At 34.1% G+C, this 23,356-nt stretch overlaps 1 protein-coding gene across 1 annotated transcript; it reads left to right on the plus strand.

Moving 5' to 3' along the window:
- The first annotated feature begins 1,039 nt into the window (after positions 1–1,039).
- Positions 1,040–22,325, plus strand: LOC139847927 (truncated transcription factor CAULIFLOWER A-like). The gene is made up of 7 exons (XM_071837659.1): positions 1,040–1,475; positions 19,360–19,432; positions 20,460–20,521; positions 20,610–20,709; positions 21,662–21,703; positions 21,926–21,967; positions 22,057–22,325. Exons 1-7 carry the CDS (start codon positions 1,291–1,293, stop codon positions 22,096–22,098), a joined length of 546 nt encoding a protein of 181 aa, XP_071693760.1. The 5' UTR covers positions 1,040–1,290; the 3' UTR covers positions 22,099–22,325.
- Positions 22,326–23,356: the final 1,031 nt, after the last annotated feature.

Below are 23,356 nucleotides of genomic sequence, written 5' to 3' on the forward strand. Positions count from 1 at the left end.
AGTGCCTTTGGTGCCTTTACTGAATAGCTTGTTGATGTTATTGCTACTCTGTTAATTGAATCACTGCCTAGCTCTGTATGATATAGTTGAGTAATGCTATATTATGTGATAGCTGTGTAATGCTATGTCCTTATACCTTTGACCTAATGCATGATCCCTAAAAGTTAGGCTTGGTACTTTGTATTAGTATCTATTGGGATATCTCACTTAATTAGCATTGTGCTAATCCCCACATTTTCTCCCCTGCAGGTTATATTGTTTGCATGCTAGGGACGGGAGAAGATAGTTGTACTTTGGTTATGTTTGACACACTGAAGAACTCTGAGGTTTGAATTAACTATGCTTCACTATTTCGAAAAGTAACACCGGTTGAACTGTAATGAATAGTATCATATATGTTTAATATATGCTTATAACCATGATTTGATAAACTGATATTCCGCTGTGTAATTTAAAAAAAAAAAAAAAATACGGTGTTACACCTAGCCTTGATTTACTTTCCTTTTATTTAAAGTTTCCATATCTCAACAGTTTACACGCAATGGCGGATCTAGGAATGGTATTCACTGATGTCACTGGGTAAATTCTCAAAATTTTTTCTACTAGATAGGTATTTCAATGGTATTACACTATCGAGTAGTGTCACCAGTTAAAAACATAAAAAAAAAAAAAAATTCAATGCATTGCGTATTTCATTGATGTCCCGTACTACCGCTCAATATGTATCAATTTTTTTCCATCAAAACTCCAAATGATTGAATTTATTTATCAGCTTGTACACCAAGGGCGGTACAAAAAACACAAACGACTGTAGTACGTCGCCCGAATTTAGAAAAAGCATGGTTAAAAATGGAAAGTAGTCCACGTCACCAGGCTTCGACAGTAAGTAAACGAACTACAGAGTAAAAACACTCGAGTGGGGTTGGTGGGCCGTTGGCCCAAATGCGTAAATACCCTTTTACGGAGTAACAGCTAGCACCTTACCGAAAGATATTTATTTTGAAATCTACCTTACTTGACCCGATCCCCAACCCACACAACAAAATATCTTCTCATTTTCACGTTTCTCTTTTTTAATTTAATTTTACGTTTAATTATTTTTCTCTCCCACCTACAAACAGCCGGTATGCCACGTGGCACGTTAATAAACCCCGTAATACACATAACTGGACCGGATGGTTATTTCCGTGACCACGCGCAAGATGCTCTCACTTCAATTACAAAATAATCACTCTCGCTTCCGTACAAAAGGTGTTTTCTAGGGTTTCCAATTTCAATTTAGAGTCTCCGATGGGGAGAGGTAAAGTTGAACTGAAACGGATCGAAGATAAAAGTAGCCGGCAAGTCTCTTTCTCTAAACGCCGGAACGGATTGATGAAGAAAGCTCACGAGCTCGCCGTTCTTTGCGACGTCGATGTCGCACTTTTCGTTTTCTCCGGGAAGAATCGTCTGTTTGAGTATTCCTCCGGTGAAAGGTACGCAGCCGAAGCAAAATTATACTAATTGCTTCGTGTATAACGTATATACGTGTTTATTTTTTATTTTATGTTAATTATTAATTAATCAGTATATTACGGATTTAAAATCAGTTTATTCACGAGATTCGCTTTGGTGTTTATCTTCTGATTCAGTTCAGCAACAAAATTAATTCGACAGTAACCTTCGGTTGTACGTGGACATGGAGTCCGGATTCTGTATCTCTCCATGTGTATATATTGACCTTTTTAAAATTACTAATATCTGTGTATCTTAGGGTTTTACCACCATAATTCATGAATCTACTGCTATCTTATTCTGTTGTTTATTGATAGTGTTAATTTAGCTTAGTCTCTTTACTGGATCTGTGTACTGAAATGCTAAATTATTACTTATTCCTGTGTTCATTATAATTTGATGTGGTTATATTTGCTGTTACCGATTTATCAAGTAGTTATCTATATGTGAACTGAAATTACAACAATAATTTATACGTGATTAATCTATACGTTTATGACCTAGTCTCCTGCAACTATATCTAATTATGAAATCATCTGTCAAATTGAGTGTTGTATAGATCATAGTGTCATACTAGTTTTCCTCCCGAATTCTATAACTAAAGGAGGTCTACATGAAATAATCCTACCTTATGAAAATTATGATTCCCAATATCTATATATGTAGTCTTAATTAATTTGTATGTACAATATACAAAATAGGTATGCAGACGTATACACGTGTACATTTAGAGTCATGCATGTGTTAGTGTATTTTATTTCTTAATTATAAAACTAGTGTCCCTTCTGGAAGTGTTATCTTGTAAGAGATTATTCTTTTGGAAAACGGGCAACCTGTTAAATATTTGATGGGAGCCGTTGACTCTCTCTCATATGACCACGTGAGTTCTTGATGAATATGCCTGATGTATACACATCCACATCACAATCATGATTGATGTAGAAAGCATGACATAAGATCATTGTAAAGTTCCCCAAATAAATAATCCCTTAGGGGGCACATAAAAGCTCTATTTGTAAAGTTCCCCAAATAAATAATCCCTTTGGGGCACATAAAAGCTCTATTGTGATATGTTGAGCTGCGGCATATGAGATATGTTCGTTAGTTATGTTTGATAAAATAGACAAATCACAATTGTGTCACTAGAGAGTTAATTATGAAATAAAAAGCACAACAGGACTTGTTTTATGAAAGAAAACAGTCAATCTATCATTCTAATCTTCATAATTTTTTAAAGCCAACACGACTATTTTTTTGATCAAATGGATAAACGATATCGACACCCACTCAACGATCATTTCCTTCGTAAGAATTATTACAATATTACCACTCCTCAGGAGGAAACCCCACGACGAATACATACAATATCACGTGTGGTAAACCCCCTTGGGTGAGGCCTGAATGCAAGATGTCTGCAACCTCCGAGGCCCATTAAATAAGCGGGTAACAACAAGAGACATTTTACAGCAAGTGGGAGTCGAACCCCTAACCTCCCATATGGGAAGGCAAGTCACTACCACTACGCCAACTCCTTATTATTTATAAACATATGCATTCACATACGATAAATACAATGATAGTAACGTGTTATGGATGTTCATGTCTATTGCAAATGCAAACTTACAGCCTTTTAACGCTATAACAACACACCAATAACACACTTGTAAGGTATCACATTGTCATGCTTAACGCGTGATATGATTTCACTTAACAAGTTGTAACTCACAAGGTAGTTATTATCTTGCGTATATGTAGATATACTGCATTGTTGTTCAAGTATACTTCATTTCGACTTCCTGATTTGACAATGTCCTCGAATTGCATTGGTACTGGTTGATATGGATGCAAGCTTCTTTGAGTCGGGGCTCGTTAGTGACCTAATGTAGATGCATACTTGGCTACCTTGTAGCCATTATGCCACATAATACTTCGCGATTTAGTGGTGATAATAATAATCCATGTTTTCAAGTTTCCAACAGGAGAAAAACTCACATTTAAGGAAAAAGTTAGAATATCCATTTGATATGTTAATTTAGCCGCATGTATCTCTATATTAGTACTCTTAAGTTTGTAAAAGTCGGCATATGCGGCCACGCAGACTAGACAAAACGAGGTTGGAGAACCAATTCGATTTTATGCCAGTACGTTCTTCTATCAAGTAGATACACCAAATTAGAAACTTGATGGAGAAGTGTAAGAAAAATCTGAAGGCCTTACACATGGCTTTTATACACTTGAAAAATGCCTATAATAGACTTCCTCGGGTGTTAATTTGGTATGCCCAAAATGTTGAAGTTGCCACGGGTGGATACATTATAGCTATTATAATACTCAAGGGCAAGGACTAATGTACGAACGCAATACTTCAGTAGAAGTAGATTTACACGAGCGATTAACCCTTAATCCCGGCCTTTTCGCATTAATCCTAAACATGTTGTCACGAAGAATAAACGATAGCATGGCATGATTTGCCAATGATGTTGTGCTAGTCTTGAATACCGAGGACGATCTAAATAGAAGACTAGAGCAACTGATGAGACCGGGGAAGATAATGGTCTTCTAAGTAGACAAACAATGGAAAAACAGAATACTGCCAATTTCGATGGGAACAATACGAGCATAATGAGGAGGTGGACCCGTCCAGACCTTACACATATAGTATCTAAGTTTAACACTACATAAATTAGAGAGGATAAACGGGGAGTTGAGGCACCGAGAAGGATCGTGTTGATAAGGTGTTTGCCAGAAAGTTCTTAAACTGAAAAGGAATCCTTCGGGTGAAGATTGGATCAGACACTGACAAAGTTACAAGAGATGATGATGATGAAAGTGACTGAAATGAAGATGTTGTAAAACCCCTAAATGGAGTTTATGGGAGAAACTAAAAGTTGTGTGTATCATCAATAAGTGGAGGGATGAGCGAGATTGTTTGGATGTGTAAGGAGGAGAGGAAGCAAAACAACGCATGTTAGTAGATAGGAATTTCTGCATTAGAAGTTAACATGATTCTTTACTTCATTTGTTTTGTCATGGTAAAACTGCCTCTCAGATTTGGTCTTATTTCGAGCCATTACATTTGAAGACTTGCAAACCTAGACGCAAGTTTCGACATGAATGAACTTTACTAGGAGTTTTTCATATTCTATAATTAGGGTAAGTGTGGAACGTGTTTTAAAGTAGATATATATAGATATATTTACATATGTGGATAGTCTATATCTATATAATACCAACACACACACACACACATACACACATATGTATATGTATATGTATGTATGTATCTATGTATGTATGTATGTATGTATGTATGTATATGGGAAAAGTGAATGGTGCTGTTGTGCATATAAGCTTATATGACAAACACCTCAAATTTTCATGATTTTGATGTTGTTTTTGTATAATAAGTTTTGAAATACATTATTGATCTACAACAAACAAAAGATTACATTTTGTTGTTAGTTCTTTTCACAAATTTCATCAAATATAGATGACATGTTGTTCCACATGAACAATTGCATATTAATAGTGTGTGAGAACTACTCATGCAAAACATGAATTAATTCGAATTTCGTTGCTTCAAATCAATATATAATCATATAAAATGTTGTAAAATAGTTAAAATGTAGTTTAGTTTACAAGAAAAACATCAAAATTATGAGAATTTGTGATGTTTGTTATATATGCTTATATGTATAACAGCACCATATTCACTTCCCTATATATATATATATATATATATATATATATATATATATATATATATATATATATATATATATATATATATATATTGTGACTAAGAGAATCGTTTCTCGCCTTGCTTGCAAGAGTATAAGCAAGCCGTAGCATTTTGCCCCTATATGAGATAGAACTCTTGCAATTCATGAGAGAAAGTGCTTTAGTAGCGATTTCCTGTTCTAGTTCAAGACGCAAGGAGAAGCACGAGCAGAGCATTCTGGCTAAACGTGCAATGCCCCGTAGGGAGATCTAGCTTATTGGTCTAGTGATTCCGGGTGCTTGCGAGTTCTGAATGACTTCACTTAGTTTGCCATGTTCTTACAAGAAATAATCTCTTTCCCGAATCGAATCTACGCATATCGAATTCAGTAAAGATTTGAATAGATGCCTTCCTTCAAATATAGTTCATCCTGTTGAGGTATTTACTACACTAAGGCTAGATCCGAACTAATCTAGCATATTTGAAGGAATGTGAGCATGAAGCAACAACTAGATCCGCAGGTGAGAAGCGTTATGCAATAGGGAAGTCAGCTAGTGCACTTAGACAGGTAGGTCATTTCAATAGGGAATTGAATTGCAGGAAGGTCGGCAGGTCAGGTAGTCCTTAGGTCGTTGAGCGAAACTCTTGGCATCCTCCTCTTATGAGGGGATATGAGTGAAAGAATCATTATAAAAGTACGAGGTCGCCCCCACTTTTTAGAGCACTCTCTCTCACACACTCTCTCTCTCTCTCTATATATGTGTGTGTGTATATATATATGTATATATATATATATATATATATATATGTATATATATATATATATGTATATGTATGTGTATATATATATATATATATATATATATATATATATATATAGTGGAGTGAGTGAACATGGCGAAGTAAAAAAAGACGAAGCAGTGTAATATCATTGAATGATACAACATTCATCACACATCATGAGATGTTAATTATCATTTATCACGGCGCTTCCCCCTCTTCCCTTTTTTAACTACCTGGATCGCGTCGATATATTCTTTATAAATAATGTTAGTATTGACCATTCATTTATATAATTATCGTTGTATTTATATACAATTTCATGATATACGTGATATAATTACTTTTTATAAACAAAAAATATTTTTTTTTTATCAAAATCTTATAATAAGCAGTAGTGTAGACGACATCCGTTGGAGGATTGGGAAGTAAAATATTCTTTATAAATAATGTTAGTATTGACCATTCATTTATATAATTATCGTTGTATTTATATACAATTTCATGATATACGTGATATAATTACTTTTTATAAACAAAAAATATTTTTTTTTATCAAAATCTTATAATAAGCAGTAGTGTAGACGACATCCGTTGCGACCGATGTGGCGCCTGTTTCGGAGTTTTGGTGACTAGCCCGTCTCGATCCCATCCTTCTTCTAATAAGTCGATCAATGGTGAAAAGTCAAAAATTCGAGTTAGATCGGTCAAGTCGGTTTGAAATTGACATAATTTAATGCAACTTTTTTGCATTGTATCAACGGCAATAGCGATTATAAGTACATAACTTGTCAATGAAAGTTTTTTGGTTTTAATATATATATATATATATATATATATATATATATATATATATATATATATATATATATATAGCCAAAAGTTCAAATATCTGTACATACATGCTTGTCTAACATATATACCTACATATATGTAGATATAACATATATGTACATATATAATAAATATATATTATATATATGTCAACATCTGTCTCGATCCCCGTCTCGACAAAAGTCGTCCGACTTGACCGATGCGTCAGTTGACGCTTCGTTTTCTAGGCATGGCCGATGCGTCGTTGCTAAAAAGTCGGTCAAAGGTAATAAGCCGGTCCAAATCGGTCCAAGTCGGTCAATTTTGTTTTCTTTTTTTGTAATAGTGTTAATAATTGTAATTGTTCATGTTAATTGTAAATATAGTTTATATTTTAAGATTCAATCTATAAAATATTATATATAAATATATATTTAATAAACCTATTTTAAAAAATCAACGTTGGTCAACGTCCTTTGCGTCCCCGTTGCGTCCGACAAGTCGTTTTTTATGCATGACCGATGCGTCCCCGACTCGCGTCTTTTACAACCTTGGGTATAACATACATATACATGTATATATATATATATATATATATATATATATATATATATATATATATATATATATATATATATATATATATATATTATATGTCAACATCTGTCCCGATCCCCGTCTTGACGTTTTAAGGTCTCGATTGTCTCGATCCCGTCCTACGTCTTTTTCAACCTTGATAATAAGAATAACATTATTAATGATAATGTTTTCGAAGGATAAATTCTAAGCGGTTAATGATACATTATTTGACTAAAAATGGAGCGAAATGATCTTGTTCTGTTCCTCGGTTGAAAAGAGATATCTTGAGCAATCGGAGAAGCACTTTGATAAACAGATTATTTTTTTTGCCCAGAAAAAGTTATATGTTATGAATATTATTGATTTTGTTGAAAACGTTAACATTTATACTTTAAAATGATATTTTTTTATAAACGTTAATATTTTTTCAAAAAAAAAAATTAATATTTTCGATGAATTTTCACAAATTTTTCTTATAGAATAACATTATATGCGTATATAATCTTTTACTTCTTCCTTCCCCCTAAAAATCCACTTCCCTTTTAATTTAACCTCGCGTGTGTGTATATATATGTATATATGTATGTATATGTATTATATATATATATATATATATATAGTATGTATATGTATGTATATGTGTGTGTGCGCGCGCGCGCTTGTACATATATATATAGTATTATGATTAATTAGTGTTGTATTATTAACATTCATTAAATATTTTTTTTGAATCAAACACGTGATTATACTGTAAAATGATATTTTTTTTATAAACGTTAATATTATTTCAAAAAAAAAAATTAATATTTTTGATGAATTTTCACAAATTTTTCTTATAGAATAACATTATATGCATATATAATCTTTTACTTCTTCCTTCCCCCTAAAAATCCACTTCCCTTTTAATTTAACCTCTTCCCCCTAAAAATCCACTTCCCTTTTAATTTAACCTCGCGTATATATATATATATATATATATATATAGTATGTATGTATGTATGTATATGTATGTATATGTGTGCGCGCGCTTGTACATACATATAGTATTATGATTAATTAGTGTTGTATTATTAACATTCATTAAATATTTTTTTTGAATCAAACACGTGAGCAAATGTCTAAATATAAGTATTAAATTAGAATAGATAAGTATGGAGTATGAATATGAGTCATACAAGTCATACAACAACAATAATTAATCCCGTGCATGCGAGGTATGAAGGAGGTCTCAACTCTAGAAAGTCGTTTCCTCACTCATGTGTAGAGGAACTAGAAAGTCGTTTCCTCACTCATGTATAGAGGAAGAGTTCTCCGGAGAAAAGATTTCTCCACCCACGAGAATAGGAGTCATAATGAAGATTTTTTTTGGGATACATAATCCTTATCCATGCCTCTACTTATCACATAGGATGTGGGTATGGGGACTTGTCTAAAGAATTCTTGGTTAATACCTTAAGTCTCTAATAGTTAATTTTGGTCAGAAATGTCACTTGTAACATATTCCTAACATCTTAGATATTCTTTATATATAAAATTCTTTTAACAAAGAAAAACCTTGAACTTAATGCAAACTACCTTATGTATCATAATATTAGACTTGAAAGATACAGGTGACCTTTAGCAAATCTCACACCTTAAAAAACAACCCCCCTAAAGGTTTATATAATAATCTCAAGGGGATTTCATGTTATTGCCAATGTTATCAATTTACAATAACATGTATTTAGTATAACATAAATTACGATCTAAACCTAAATAGACCAGTTATGGTCTATACCACAGGGCTGAATTTTAACTCCAATATATATATATATATATATATATATATATATATATATATATATATGTATGTATGTGTATATGTATGTATGTGTATATGTATGTGTGTATGTGTGTATGTATGTGTATATATACACACACACATACATACACACATACATATACACATACATACATATACACATACATATATATATATATATATATATATATATATATATATATATATATATATATATATATATATATCTTTAACTTACTTAGAAAAGAGAAAATAGTACACGCGTAAGGACGATAAATAGGAAGTTAAGTAAGCTCAAAACAAGTAAAAGTGAGATACATATCCATTTTTGCGGTGCTACGAACATAAGAAATAGAAAACATCCACGATCATGTGCATTTACCTGAGATAATAACAGAGAGTTGCGCCAATACTTTGATGACAAGACATGTTACGACAAAGATGCGAAAGAAAGGATTATGCGAAGGCGGTGCAAGATTGCAGTTCTCAGGCATCTCGACCGATTTATCAACAATAACTCGGGCAGAATTGTCCGAGCGAGAAATCGACTCCTAACTCGTTGATTTCTCGGTGAACGTAGTCAAACTCGCACAGATTTTTCATTTTTTCCTTTATTATTTCTCATCATTTTGACTTTTGGTGGCTAGAATATGAAGCTAGTGGCCGGGATCTGAGTTAAGGAAGAAAGAGGCGCAATACAGGATCTGAACGCTAAGGTTTTACATTGAAAGGGATGACTTTCTCTACTCTTTGGGTGTTTCACTCTGGGTGAAAAATGACTTCTCTTTATTTGAGGATAAGGGAAGGGTTATCTACATCTTACCTCTCCCATACCCCACTTTTGTGAGATTAGATTTTGTTGTTGTAATTAATTAATAAGTAATCACACACACACACACACACACACACACACATAGTATGTCAACATATTTATATATATTTATATTAAAAACCTAAGAAGTCAACGTTAGTAAACATTCAAGTTCTCGCCCGAGATTTCCCCAAGTCTTTGAGAAGTCCCCAAAACTTCTGACCTCTAACCGAGATGTCCCCGAGTTTCATTCTTCCACCTTGAGATGGTAAACCGAGACGCCAATTGCGAAGGAAAGTCAAGTGCGAAGATGGAAGTGGTGACAACGAGACGCCAATGGTTAAGATGCTATAATGAGGCTAATGTGATATCAGGACATCTTTATGGCCACGAGATGATACAACTTAAGTGGCTCGCTAGTTACTGGATGATGATTCGACCTAGTACAATCCGTCTAGCCTTGAATCGTACTAAAAAGTTCGCCAACGGTCAAAGCGTCAAAATTCAAAGAAGGGGCTATTTCGACGAGAGGAGGTAGCAATACTATGCCGTTTGAGTAATTCCGGCAAGGTGAGAGAATTTTAGTTATTTAATGAGATGATTCGAGAAGATAGGTGGTCAAGATGATGAAGAAAATATATTTTCCATAAAATAAAATAATGAAAATGATAAACCATTACAAAGAGAGAAGGAAAGTGATTAACTTTTTCATCAAGAAAGACACAAAATTTTTAGTTCACAACACTATATCACTTCTCCTAATTACATTCGTTACCAACAAGTCATTTCAGCGGTATCACTTTCTGCCCCATATTTGGAAGTCTTGCCAAATACTAACGCGAGTTTGATCGATTCTATCACATGTGCAAGGTTGAACATCGGGCATCTCGGTCGATTTATCGGCCATAACTCGGCATCCAATTAGTTGATTTCTCGGTGAACATCGGTCAAACGCAAAAATCTGCTTAGTTTTTATTTATTCGTTTGTTTCTCGCCCTTTTTATCTTCTTGGTGGTCGAATATTGAAATTTGGAGGTTGGAATTTGATTTAATGAAGAAAGTGTAAAGCAAGAAAGACAGAAGTCTTACGTATACGATCTTAACACTAAGGTTTTAAATATACTCTATTTTCAGAAAATTGAAAAGTAAATAAATGGGATTGGACTTAAATATATAAATAAATGTGCTAGGAGTGAAATAGATGGGCTCTATAAATTAATAAGCAACTACTATACACTAAGATATATATTATCTCAACATAAGATACTAAAAACTAAAAAGTCAACGTTAGTCAGCATTCAAGTTCTAGCCCGTGATCCCCCCCCCCCCTAGTAGCCCCAAAACCTCCGACCTAGATCTCCTCGAGTTCCAAGTTGTTCAACCTTGATATGGGGTATTATTATGGAGTATCCTTGGAGTTTTACACGCGTCAAACACTTACTGTTTCTGCTACAATTTTCCTCAAATATTAATATTAATAATCTACATATTATGTACTAATTTATTAGATATAGTTTTACATGTGGGAGGATCCGAACGAATTCTGCTTTCATTTCCCACGTATGGAGCACTGAGTTACTTGCGTTACGGTCTTCAGTGGGTAGGCTGCACGCGGCTAGGAAGGCTACGTCCCATGCGTCAGTTTGTGGATCGCAGTCTCACACTAAAAAGAGGCTCTTGTTGCCGGTGTGATCTATCTCTGTGAACGAATCAAAATGGAAGCGACAGGGGTCTGACCCCGAACTCCTAAAAAGCTAGCTTTCTAGAAGGTCGAGGCCCTTGGGAGTAGTGACCCCAAGGCCCTCTGGCAAACGACCGACGTGGCTCCATACCCTGAAAAAGGAAACGGGGACTTCAATCAAAGCATCAGCTAAAAAGAAGTCTCCTTTCCTATACCAGGGGAGGTGAACAGAGTGAGTAATCCGAGTACTACGCAAGTGGTGGGTACAGGATACCAACATGAATACGTAAAAGCTATATATTATGTACTAGTTTATTGGATATATCAACATTCAAGTTCTAGCCCATGATCTCCCTGAGTAGCCGAGAAATCCCCAAAACCTCCAACCGAGATTTCCCCGAACCTTGATGTGGGGTATACTTATGGAGTATCCTTGTTTTACATGTGTCAAACACTTGCCAGATGGGGTTGGTAGGCTTCAATATGAAATACAGGGTTAAAATGTTCCTGCTAATCTACAATTATGCTAAAATATTACAATATCTATATATATGTACTAATTTATTGGCTATCTCATAAACTTTGGAATAGAAGGTTCCAATCTGAATACTACGCGAGTACTACAAGGTATCGACACGAATACGTAACATCTATATATTATGTACTATTTTATTGGATACATCATAAAATTTTAAAATAGGAAGTTCCAATCTGAATACTACGCGAGTGCTAGTAACATATAACTTCGTACCTACACGACTATTGCCAACATATAACTTCCTACACAGGGAGTTTAACAACCTTGGATAGCATCATTTGAAAAAGGAACAAGGATGTGAAAGTCACAAGTCAAGAACTAATCACTTAGGACTAACTTTAAGATAGGCCATTTTGACCGACTTAAACGTAAATAATAGACATTAAAAAGTCAATTTTGTAGTCCCTCTGATACTACAACATCAAAACAGCATTATAATGAAACATGTACTTTACATACAAGCCTAATAGCACAAAGTGCTTCACGAGGTACAAGCACTATTGTAAAAGTCAGTTTACGTGCCGATTTAGGAACTAACTCGTCTCAAGTCGGCTACAAACGCCTTTAAGTCGATCACCGCTAAAAAGTCGGGTGTAAAGTCATAAGTTAGGTCAAAAATTATATTAGTATAATATAACACTGTGTGTCATACATCAATATTTGAAAGATATTTATATTTTTAGTTTTGATGTGTTTATATGTAATATTTATACATCAGGCATTTGAAAGCCCATGTATCTGAGCCACAGTAGTAGAACCTGGTAAACCGGGCGTACTACTTCTCAACCTTCTGTGAACTTTTCTACTCTTATGATTTTTGCTACTTTATTTAGTTTAGTGATTGATATCTTAGAGAAGCTGATAAAGTAAAGACAGACTCTTTCGAAAGCAATGGTTAGGAATGGCTTCAGTCAGGTCATCGATTCACCTTATGATCAACTTGCTTGAATCGAAGAAGAATAACCCGCTTTCATATTGAATTCAGGCTTTCATTAGCTCATTCAGGATGGGATTGACTCTTTCAGCTCGTTGGGTCCTATTCATTAAAAGACCATTGAATCTGTGAACTCCCTTTCTCAAACCTGCCCCTAGCTTCCGCCCTTTCCGTTTTATACCCCGTTTTGTGGTCCAAAATGGATTTGACCTAATTTGAAATCCACGAGCGATTGTCAAATTTGCTATGCCTCCTATCTCATGCCATGCTTCTTCTTACTCCGAATCGGTTGCCCATTTCCCTAGTGGAGAATATGAATACCTTCGCTTGTTGGAGTTGTTAGGATGGGTGTTTACCCCGAAGTGTTCCCGAAGGTGCATACTCATATTCTCCATTTGGGAAATGGGCAAGCAAATCAGTTTCGAAAACTGGTAAGATTTTTGAAGCTCTATTCGGCCCGGAGCATTGATTCCCCAAACCCCCTCCGAAAGAATTTCGTGAAGAAGCCGACTGCGTTTTTTCTTTCTTTCAATTTCATTGATAGTTGTGACTTTTGGACAAATTTCCCCTTTTGAGTGAGAGTCTTTATCCAAGTCTGTTGTTATAGATTTTAGCATCTCGTTCGATTTTTCTTTCAACTTCATTATCAGATAGACAAAATCTAACCCTGTAACCCCTCCAATTATAATAAATATTTATATATAACTAAACTATATATATCTAACATATATATTTATAAATATTAAATTTAACATGTATATAAAATGTTTGTTTGTATATATATATATATATATATATATATATATATATATATATATATATATATATATATATATATATATATATATATATATATATATATATATAATTTTAAAAATATTTATTTGTATTAGATAAGTCCAACTTTCGTCATCATCCGAGTTCCCCCCCGAGTTCTTCCCGAGTCGCCAAGAACTCCTCAAAAACCTCCTGCCGAGTTCTCCCCGAGTCGAGAGTTTTACAACCTTGGATAGGTCGATTAATGTTAGATTCATATTTAAGAAAAATATTTGTGTTTTTGGTGGATTTTTGAACTGAGTTGATCATAGGTGACAACCATTTGGGTCAAGATACTTAAATTTTCTGACTTGTTCAAGATTGGGTTCACCTCTAGGTCGAGTTAACTTGTTTTGTTGTTGGAATCATATCATATTAAAAAATAATATATGTTCTTTTTGGCGATTGTTGAACTCGGTTGATCATCTTTCCACCGTTTGGGTCAAGATTGAGCTCACTGGACTTTGAAAGTTCGAGCGAGTTAAGAGTTAAGCTTCTTTCCCTCGTTTGATTCCTAATTCACTTAATCGAGTAACGTCCCTCTTATTGCTTTCTTTAGTAGGTTGCCTCTAAAGTAGATAGTCCACATTTGCAGTTGTTTATATGGATTCTTTTGTTCACCTAAAGAACTTCTAGCTTGAAGTCCTTAGTTCAGGGTCTATTCCTGTAGAATAGAGTGATCAAGTCTATCCCTCTTTGGTCGGCTTGCTTTGCTCCACTTGACATTGAATTAATAGACTTTTGAGTTGTGAAGCTCTTGTTGCGATGAATAGACCGGCTTTGCATACACGAGGTATGAAGGATGTAGACAATAATTTCTCAACCTTTGAAGAGGACCTCAAATTAACATTATTAATATAATATTAATAAAATAATTGCAATCACTAAAGATATTTTAAATAAATAACTATCAATAAACACAAGTGTTATATACTAAGCTATGAATATATATAATATGAAATAGATATAGGCATATAGAAAGCATATACCCATATGTATATATGCAAGGTTGCAAAATTTGCTATTCGGGGATTAATCGGTCGGGACTCTGAAACGAGTAATCGACAAGTAGGGGATTAATCAAATTGTACTTTAAACATAAAAATTACAAATTTCAAATATTACAAGTGTATAAATATACAAGAAAACAATAAATATAAACATAAACTTTAAAATGGTTGTTTAAAATTGTTTATTATGTTAAAAAACTCTTAAGTTCTAGTTTAATTTCTTGTTAAAATATTGATCAATTTAGACTTTGACCGACTTTGATTACCAAATTCGATATTGACCATCCATCGACGTTGACCTATAAATTAAACGGATATTGAAAACTTGGGGTGTGCATGGTTCGGGTAGAACCGAAAAAAACCGAGAACCGAAGTAGAACCGACCCAAAACCGAAATACCCAAAGTTATTTGGTACAGTCCTTTGTCCATGTCTTTCCATTTTTCGGGTATCGGTCCGGTCCTGGTCAAACCCAAAATACCCGAAGTTTTGAACTGAACCGGATGATATATATATATATATATATATATATATATATATATATATATATATATATATATATATATATATATATATAGTGGTAGGATCAAGAGGGAAGTAACCATTCGGGGGGAAGCGGGGGGAAGCAAAAACTTTTTTTTTTTTTTTTTCGTTTTTTGAAAAAACTTTGTTCACGAACATTATAGATGAGATGAAAATATGAACATTTAGTAGAGACACTTTGTGATAAATGTTTTTATTTTGACGGGAAAACGCTCGAAGAAGTAATATATAACAATTATCGTGTTTTTCGAGCGTATTTTGAGGTTTTAGCTATTGGGGTTTAGATATTAGGGTTTATAGGGTTTAGATATTAAGGTTTAGAAGTTTAGGGTTTAGATTTAGATTTAGGGTTTAGATTTAGGATTTAGATTGAGTTTTTAACACGAACGGTTTAGGGTTTAGGGTTTGGTGTTTTGGGTTTATGGAATAAACCCAAAACACCAAACCCTAAACCCTAAACTCTAAATCGGGCTAAATTTTACTTCACAAAACATGAAAAAAAAACTTTCATATTCTTCACGAACAATATTATCTTGAATGTTATTTTTGTCAATCGTTTTTCCGCCTAAATAATAACATTCATCACGAAGTGTCTCTTCTAAATGTTCATATTTTCGTGTGATCTTGATGCCGGAAAAAAAAAATGAAAAAAAAAAATTTTTTGCTTCCCCCCGATTGGTTACTTCCCCATTGATCCTGCCCCTATATATATATATATATATATATATATATATATATATATATATATATATATATATATATATATATATATATATGGTAGAGTCATGAAAGAATAAATACTCTGTTCTATTTTATTTATTAATGAAACGGCTCCTACATACCATATTACATACAATATATGATACCATATTACATTTATTTATAAGATAACTAATGATTTATTTATATATTAAAGTTGCTATATATTAAAAACTCATCTATTAATGCATGAATAAGTTTGTCTTTGTAAACAACTAGATTAATTATGTATTGTATATTATGTTTAAATTTGTTACCCACACTAAAAAAAAAAAAATTCAAGTTTACTCATTTAATAGGTAAATATGTATAAGATGGTAAGAAATTGAGTTATTTTAAATGAGTCTAGTATTTACACGGACCGCTTGAACCGAAGCTAGAATTGTACCAAACCGAACCGTTTATAAATGGTCCGGTCCTCGGTTCTTATTTTCGTAAAAATTTGAGTTTCTATCCAGTCAGGGTACTATCTGGATCGGTCCGGATATGGACCATGCACGACCCTATTAAAAACTCGAAACGGACTGCTCTCAAAAATGAGTAAGCGGGGATTAATCAGGGAGTAATCGGGCTTTTAAAACATGAATTTCGGTTATGCAAAACAAATAAGAAAATATACTTCTGTTGGTTGTACAAAATTATTATCAAATTATAGATATAGATATAGATACATGATTGCTGTATATAATGCTTAAGCATATAATTATAATAATATGTAATAGTATATAAATATATAATACAAAATATGAATAGTAAATAAATACAAGTGCGGTTACCCAGTTTTATCTAATAAGAATCTATGTCCAAAATTTGAGGTAGTAGGTCAATATTGTCATTAGTTGCTATGAAAGAAAGAGACCTTCCAATGCAGACCACCGATATCTCAAGGTGTGTATATGATCCCTATATCTATGCATACCTCACATTCATGCAGATATTTCTAGGTATCTATTTGATCCCTATATCTATTTATACCTAAGCAAGTATTAGATATTAGATATAGCATCACATTCACGTTTACGTAGCTAGTCTTAAAAATGTACACTTAAGAGCATACCAAATTGTGAATCGATCAACCGAAAGGTAGAAAGCATAAATATGTGCATATATGATGACATTTTATCCAACATAATATATTCGCTCCCCTCACATTCTTTAAACAAAATGAGACACTCGGTGATCATTCCACTCTTAAATTGTGAATTGATCAACCGAAAAGCAGGAATGAGATCGATTCGAGCTTTTGCAAAGTTACTCGAGCTCGCTCGAAGCAAGATTTCATCAACTTCAATCTTAAGCTCATTGAATGTAAACACACTCGAGCAAGAGGTTCTAAGAGCTCAACTCGAGCAATCATCAACTTTTTAAAGCCTCGAGCAATATGTATGTCTTTACCTTAGTTGAAATGAGTAACCAATATATCAATAATTTATATTAGAATATTTTAGAATATACACATATTCCACATAATCAAAATGATCATTAGTGTCAAATTTAAGATTCAAGCAAGTATTTTTTTTTTTCCTTATTAAGAAAGTACAACTCTCTTAAGCTTTGAGCCACATGATACTATCATTAACTAATTTAATCGAGTTCAAGCTTTGCAGCTTGATCCGCTAGACCTTACAAGGCTCATACTAACCACTATGCTATATGCTATCTTGAATGGTTAACATGTACATATATATGTGCATGTTATTTTTCGCATGCATCTAATATAGTTGCAAATTTTCATAGCATAGTTACACAGAGCAGACTTCCTTCATTTGGAATTCTTGTCTCAAAATAAATACTAGTGAACCACACCAATGCCATTGCAAAAAGAGCAAGACATCACCCTTTAAAGTTTCAAACAAGATGTATAAATCCTCCACAAGCTACATAGGAAACTCATATGAGGGCCTTTAGTTCACAACACAAAGCCACCTCAACATGTTAAGAAGTGATGTAGGCCCTATATAGTAGTTACATATCTATTGATATGTGGGATTGTAGTTACTAAGTCAATATAATGGTACAAAGTCAATATAATGGGGTAGGTTTACCCTTACATAATTTTCCCACCATATGATTTAGTTATTATAAACTTTGTGGTAAAAAAATTGCTTCATTCCGATTTGATTTTAGGTTCATATCCATCCACTTAGTCCGTAATGAGCTAATCCTTAGCTTATATTTATCAGGAGCTAGTGGAAGTGTTAGGTATGCCTAGTTTCATTTGAAACGCAACAAAGACTACCTTCAATACGTATTTGTACCGACCATAGTCCAACAGATACTATAAAAAAATTATGTATTTTAGCATCATGGCAAGCGCCATATGTCCATGCAATCTCAATCACTAAATACATTCCCATGGGTCCCATGGGTTTCCAACACATAGATAATCTTTTGCTCTATCCAAAATGGATCAACTAACTAGTGGAAGTTACTATGAACGGAGGTTTTCTAATTTGGCACCCCACATAACCCAACCTAATGTATTGTCGAACCTGTATGTAGAACTTGGCCCAAAGACTAAAACCTAGCATTTCCGTGTAAAAGTTACTAGTCGGGGAGGGCCTAATTGATCAAGGCAGAGATGTCGCAGATTAGTTAGACGTTGACCAATTTTGACTAATTTGACCAAATATTTTTGACCAAATATCAGTCTAAGTACTAATTCTAACTTTGACCTGCTAATTGGACTTTGGCAACTTTGACTTAATAAATTTGCCACGTCAGTGACCACTAGTCGGCTACTTCAAAATCCCGATTGGTCAGTGACTTTTACAACCATCCTTTAGGGTAGTTGGACACCTAATAACCAATGATAGTTTCGGCTGGTCCCCAAGGAAACGTTAAACTCAATGACCATACCTTAAGACTCCCGGCCGACTCATAGTACTACTCTCCATATTCATTTGCTTCCAGAAAACTGTCTTGTTATCAACCTTTCTCTACTTGCACGATTTATTTCTTTATTTCTTTCTCTAAAATTGGACCATATAAATACTGCTGTCTTTAAGAGTTTAAAGTTCTATGTAAACGCTAGTCAGTATCGAACTTGATAGTTACACTTTTATCAACCTTTGAAACAGTATGCCAAAAATACTCGCTCGCTACCAGGACTACAGGAATGCAGATGAGATTGTCCGCAGAACAGTACGCGAGGTACGTGAATTAAGTATTTAGCTACACCATACGTATTTCTCAATTCATAGTTTATCGATAACATAAAAGTATGCTCTGCTGTGATAGTGTTGCTACTCAAAATTTATGCCAGTTTATTTGTACACCAAAATACTAGCAAACCCATCCAGATTTAGCCAGCATGAAACCATCTTATATTATATCGCCTCTTCACGTCTTAAAAAATTCCTGTTATGATTCTTTTTTCGCTGTTTATTTTTACTTTGTATTGACATGTCCTGACCTACAACCCAGTTCTGCCTAACATGCCAGATTAGAATCACTATGGCTTAAAAGCTAACTAATAACAGCCAGCACATACATAGACCAAAGCTTAATATTTAACAAGTAGCTCAGTTATACATGATAAGAACTAATAACAGCACATACATAGACCGAAGCTTAATATTCGACAAGTAAAGTACTCACCTTGATTGCATTGGCAAGGAACCAGAAAAACAGAGGTCAATTTTTCAACCTATGTACTGACAAATGGGCTGATCTGGTTGTATTTTATATCTTTAACGGGTCAGATAAACACTAAAAAATAAGCCTTAAAAGGACCGAAAACCTGCACATTTGTTTTTTTAATGCTTCAACCTTGTAGATCATTTCATCAAAAACTACCCAAATTAACACCGATAACTGTTGTAAAAATCCTGATTACTCCTTATTAAGGAGGAGCCGATTCGATTTTCCAAAATCCGTTTAATTAATGTGTGACAGATTTGTAGCCGTATTTGACACACTGGAGTATAAATATTTAACTGTTTTTAGACATGTTGTGTTGCAGTCAGACCATCCCGACCAATTTTGAACAACACAAATTTAACTGCTTTGGACCCCCTGCAAACCCACGTTCACACCCACACGCCCGACCCAATCTTGCCGGCTGAACATATAAACTTAACACACATTTTAGTTACAAGTTATTTAGGTCAGTTTGGTAATACTTAACTAAAAATCCTGATGAGTACAAACCTTTGTGGGTGCTTGTGAGTTCCGACAGAAGCTCGCGTTAGAGTATGGGGATGTACCGACTGCTGATGAGTTAACGCAGATGATCCAATGGTAACTATTCTTTAATCACACATATCCTGCTAGTTTCACTTAATTGGTATACCTGGAGCTAAAATAGCTTTTATCACACGTCTTGCAGTCACCTCGAAGAGCGAAAGATTCAGCACGCTGATGTCACCAAGCTTTGCGAGTTGGAGAAGCAAATTGAAAGTTCTCTCCAACAAGTCAGATTTAGAAAGGTCAGCTTACCTTTCACTATGTTAATATACATGATGATGATACAATTGCAGTTTTTACATTTAAATGTAACTATAACAATATGAAGACATGCATAAATATCTAAATAAGAGCATAACCGTAAACAATTTAACAGATGCAAGAACATGATATAATACCAGGAGTCACTATAAACTTCTTTTTTTTTTGTTACCTTTTATATAAGGCTGCCTCAGCTCCAAGATTGATGATAGTGACAGAACCTGCACGGCCTGAAATTTGCCTTTTGAAAACTCAAATAAAGCATGATTAAAAGCTAGTTAGAACACTAATCGTCCATTTGGAGTTAGGACCCACCTTGATTTTAGAAAACGACAGAGATAGACCATCCTAGATATAATATATACACACATGTTTGTGAAACCTTGGAGGGACGAGTAGGGCGTTGACCAACGTTGACTTTTAGTAATAAATATGTATATTACACATAAATATATCTCAGAAAACATAAAAAATTTGAACATACATATATGACACAATATAATTTAAAACAATATAAAATTTTGACCCAACTTTTTACAGCAGTTCAGGGTATACACCCAACCTTTTCCACATACTTATGTTCAACATCTCAACGAATTTAGTCCGTCATGATTTGACAGTAAACCTTTTGCCTAGAACAGGGAGAACTTTATGACCTCACAAAGTAATCAGTTTAAAGGTCAAATTTAACGCATTATATATTACAGTTAAAGATTTTTCTGCTGATGTATAGTATCCATGGGAGTGAAACTAATAGACAAAGCCTTTCATATGGGAGTATTAGAAGGTGGTGTACAAGTATGAGGCTTGATATGTATTGAAGTCATTCCAATCATTTTGAACAACCTACCGAAAAAAAACTAAATATAAAAACTATAATTAGTATGTATAGATATACATATAATGTGTAATGACTTCGATTCTGATGTGCAGAATCAGCTGATGATGGACGCTGTGAAGGCCCTGAAAGAAAAGGTATGCTAACATTTAAATAGAGCAATTGATCATTCTAAATAAATAATATTTAAATAGATATTTGTAAAGATGTACCAACCGACGAGTACTATCTCCAGACGTAGCATTTACATTTATTTTGGCAGCAACTGACAACTTTTAAGCTTAATTTCAACTAATTTACTTAGTTTCGCGGGGGGTTACATGTAACTAATTAACTTTTTGACCTCTACGCATTCACAGCATTATCAGCTAAACAAAGAGAAGCATTTAATGGTAGGAGAGGTAAAGATGATTACCTATATGCAAAGTTACTGATACGGTGGTTCATGGTGCTGCTATTGATGTATTTGTATTGTGATATATGCACACAGATAATTGCAACAGGGATGAATGATAGTGATGCTGAAGATTAAGGAGCCAAGAAAATTTAACAAAGTGATCCTTAATGTATTATATTATGGTTTGTTTTGTGTGTCCTCTATCTTGTTCCTGTAGGGCAAGTAGCGCGAGTATACCCCGAAGATATAAGTTATTATGTGCATATAGTACATTGTGGTTCTTCCACAGTGTCGTTCTATGTATAATAATGTAATCTATGTATCTCTAATGTGCCCTTATGTCATGTAACATGTCTTATGGCAATGGATGCTACATTTCTAGCCTTAACATCTCTTTACACTTTTTTGTTCTAACCCCACCAATACCTTTTCATCTTCTAATACCCATGGGCCATGGTTGTAAAAGCCCTCATACTAGTCCCCGACATGTCTCCTATTTATTCGGTCAAAGTTGACAAAAGTCAAATTTAATTGGTCAAATTCGGATTTATTGGGTCATCGTAGGTAAAAAAAAAAAAATAGTCGAAGAAATGTTTGACTAGTCTCCAAGTAGGCCAATTAGTTCCTACAAATTCCCAACTGACTAGTGACCTTTACAACCTTGCATATACCTCTACCAAAATAAGGACGTATATTTGGGGTTTAGGTCATGGGTTCGAGCTTCGCTCTGTCCATCCTATTAATCAATTTGCATGGAGCTCCATATTGACATAGGGGGTTTTCTCCTGGATCCATTCAGGATCCAAACCAGCCCCTCGGGATGGTTAGAATCAGGTTCATGCAGTGTGATTCTGGTTCCCTCCTGAAAAAGCGTGCATGCGTGGTAAATGAGAGTATTCGATGCCGACTACTTGCATTTCAAAAAAAAAACCACAGCGTTGAGACTGATATGAACTCTTGCACATACAATATTAGATAGACCAAATGAATGTGTGACAAGTGGTACGTAAAGCTCAAAAGTGTTTACTTTTTGACTGGTCATTGTAAGAAACAATGTATTATCTTCTACTTCTACTACTTTCAGTTATTGACTTTTTGTAGCATCCATCTTTCCTTGATGGACCGATATATTCTGATATCATTCTCAGTGATTTTGTTATCTAAATTATCTACAAAGTATGAGCTATCGACTACAAGATACGTTAGGTACAAAGTTTGTGTGCAACAAGAACAAAAGTAGCTGAATGAAAATGGTGTTTCATGTAAACTTTAGTAGATCAGTTTTCTTATATTCTTTTTTCCGTTGGTGCAATTAAGGGGGTGCTGTATTAATTTTTTTAGCTCATTGCATTATCTTTTTTTTTTTTTTTTTTTTGGCGAAAATAACGAAAAC

This window comes from Rutidosis leptorrhynchoides, chromosome 5 (genome assembly GCF_046630445.1).
Source record: "Rutidosis leptorrhynchoides isolate AG116_Rl617_1_P2 chromosome 5, CSIRO_AGI_Rlap_v1, whole genome shotgun sequence".
Taxonomy (NCBI): Eukaryota; Viridiplantae; Streptophyta; class Magnoliopsida; order Asterales; family Asteraceae; genus Rutidosis; species Rutidosis leptorrhynchoides.

Excerpts from the sequence above, each read along its gene's own strand:
- LOC139847927 (XM_071837659.1), top strand. The coding sequence starts at position 1,291 with ATGGGGAGAGGTAAAGTTGAACTGAAACGGATCGAAGATAAAAGTAGC. Across the intron at positions 19,433-20,459 it reads TCCGCAGAACAGTACGCGAG|AAGCTCGCGTTAGAGTATGG; the intron begins GTACGTGAATTA and ends GAGTTCCGACAG. Across the intron at positions 20,710-21,661 it reads AACAAGTCAGATTTAGAAAG|AATCAGCTGATGATGGACGC; the intron begins GTCAGCTTACCT and ends TCTGATGTGCAG.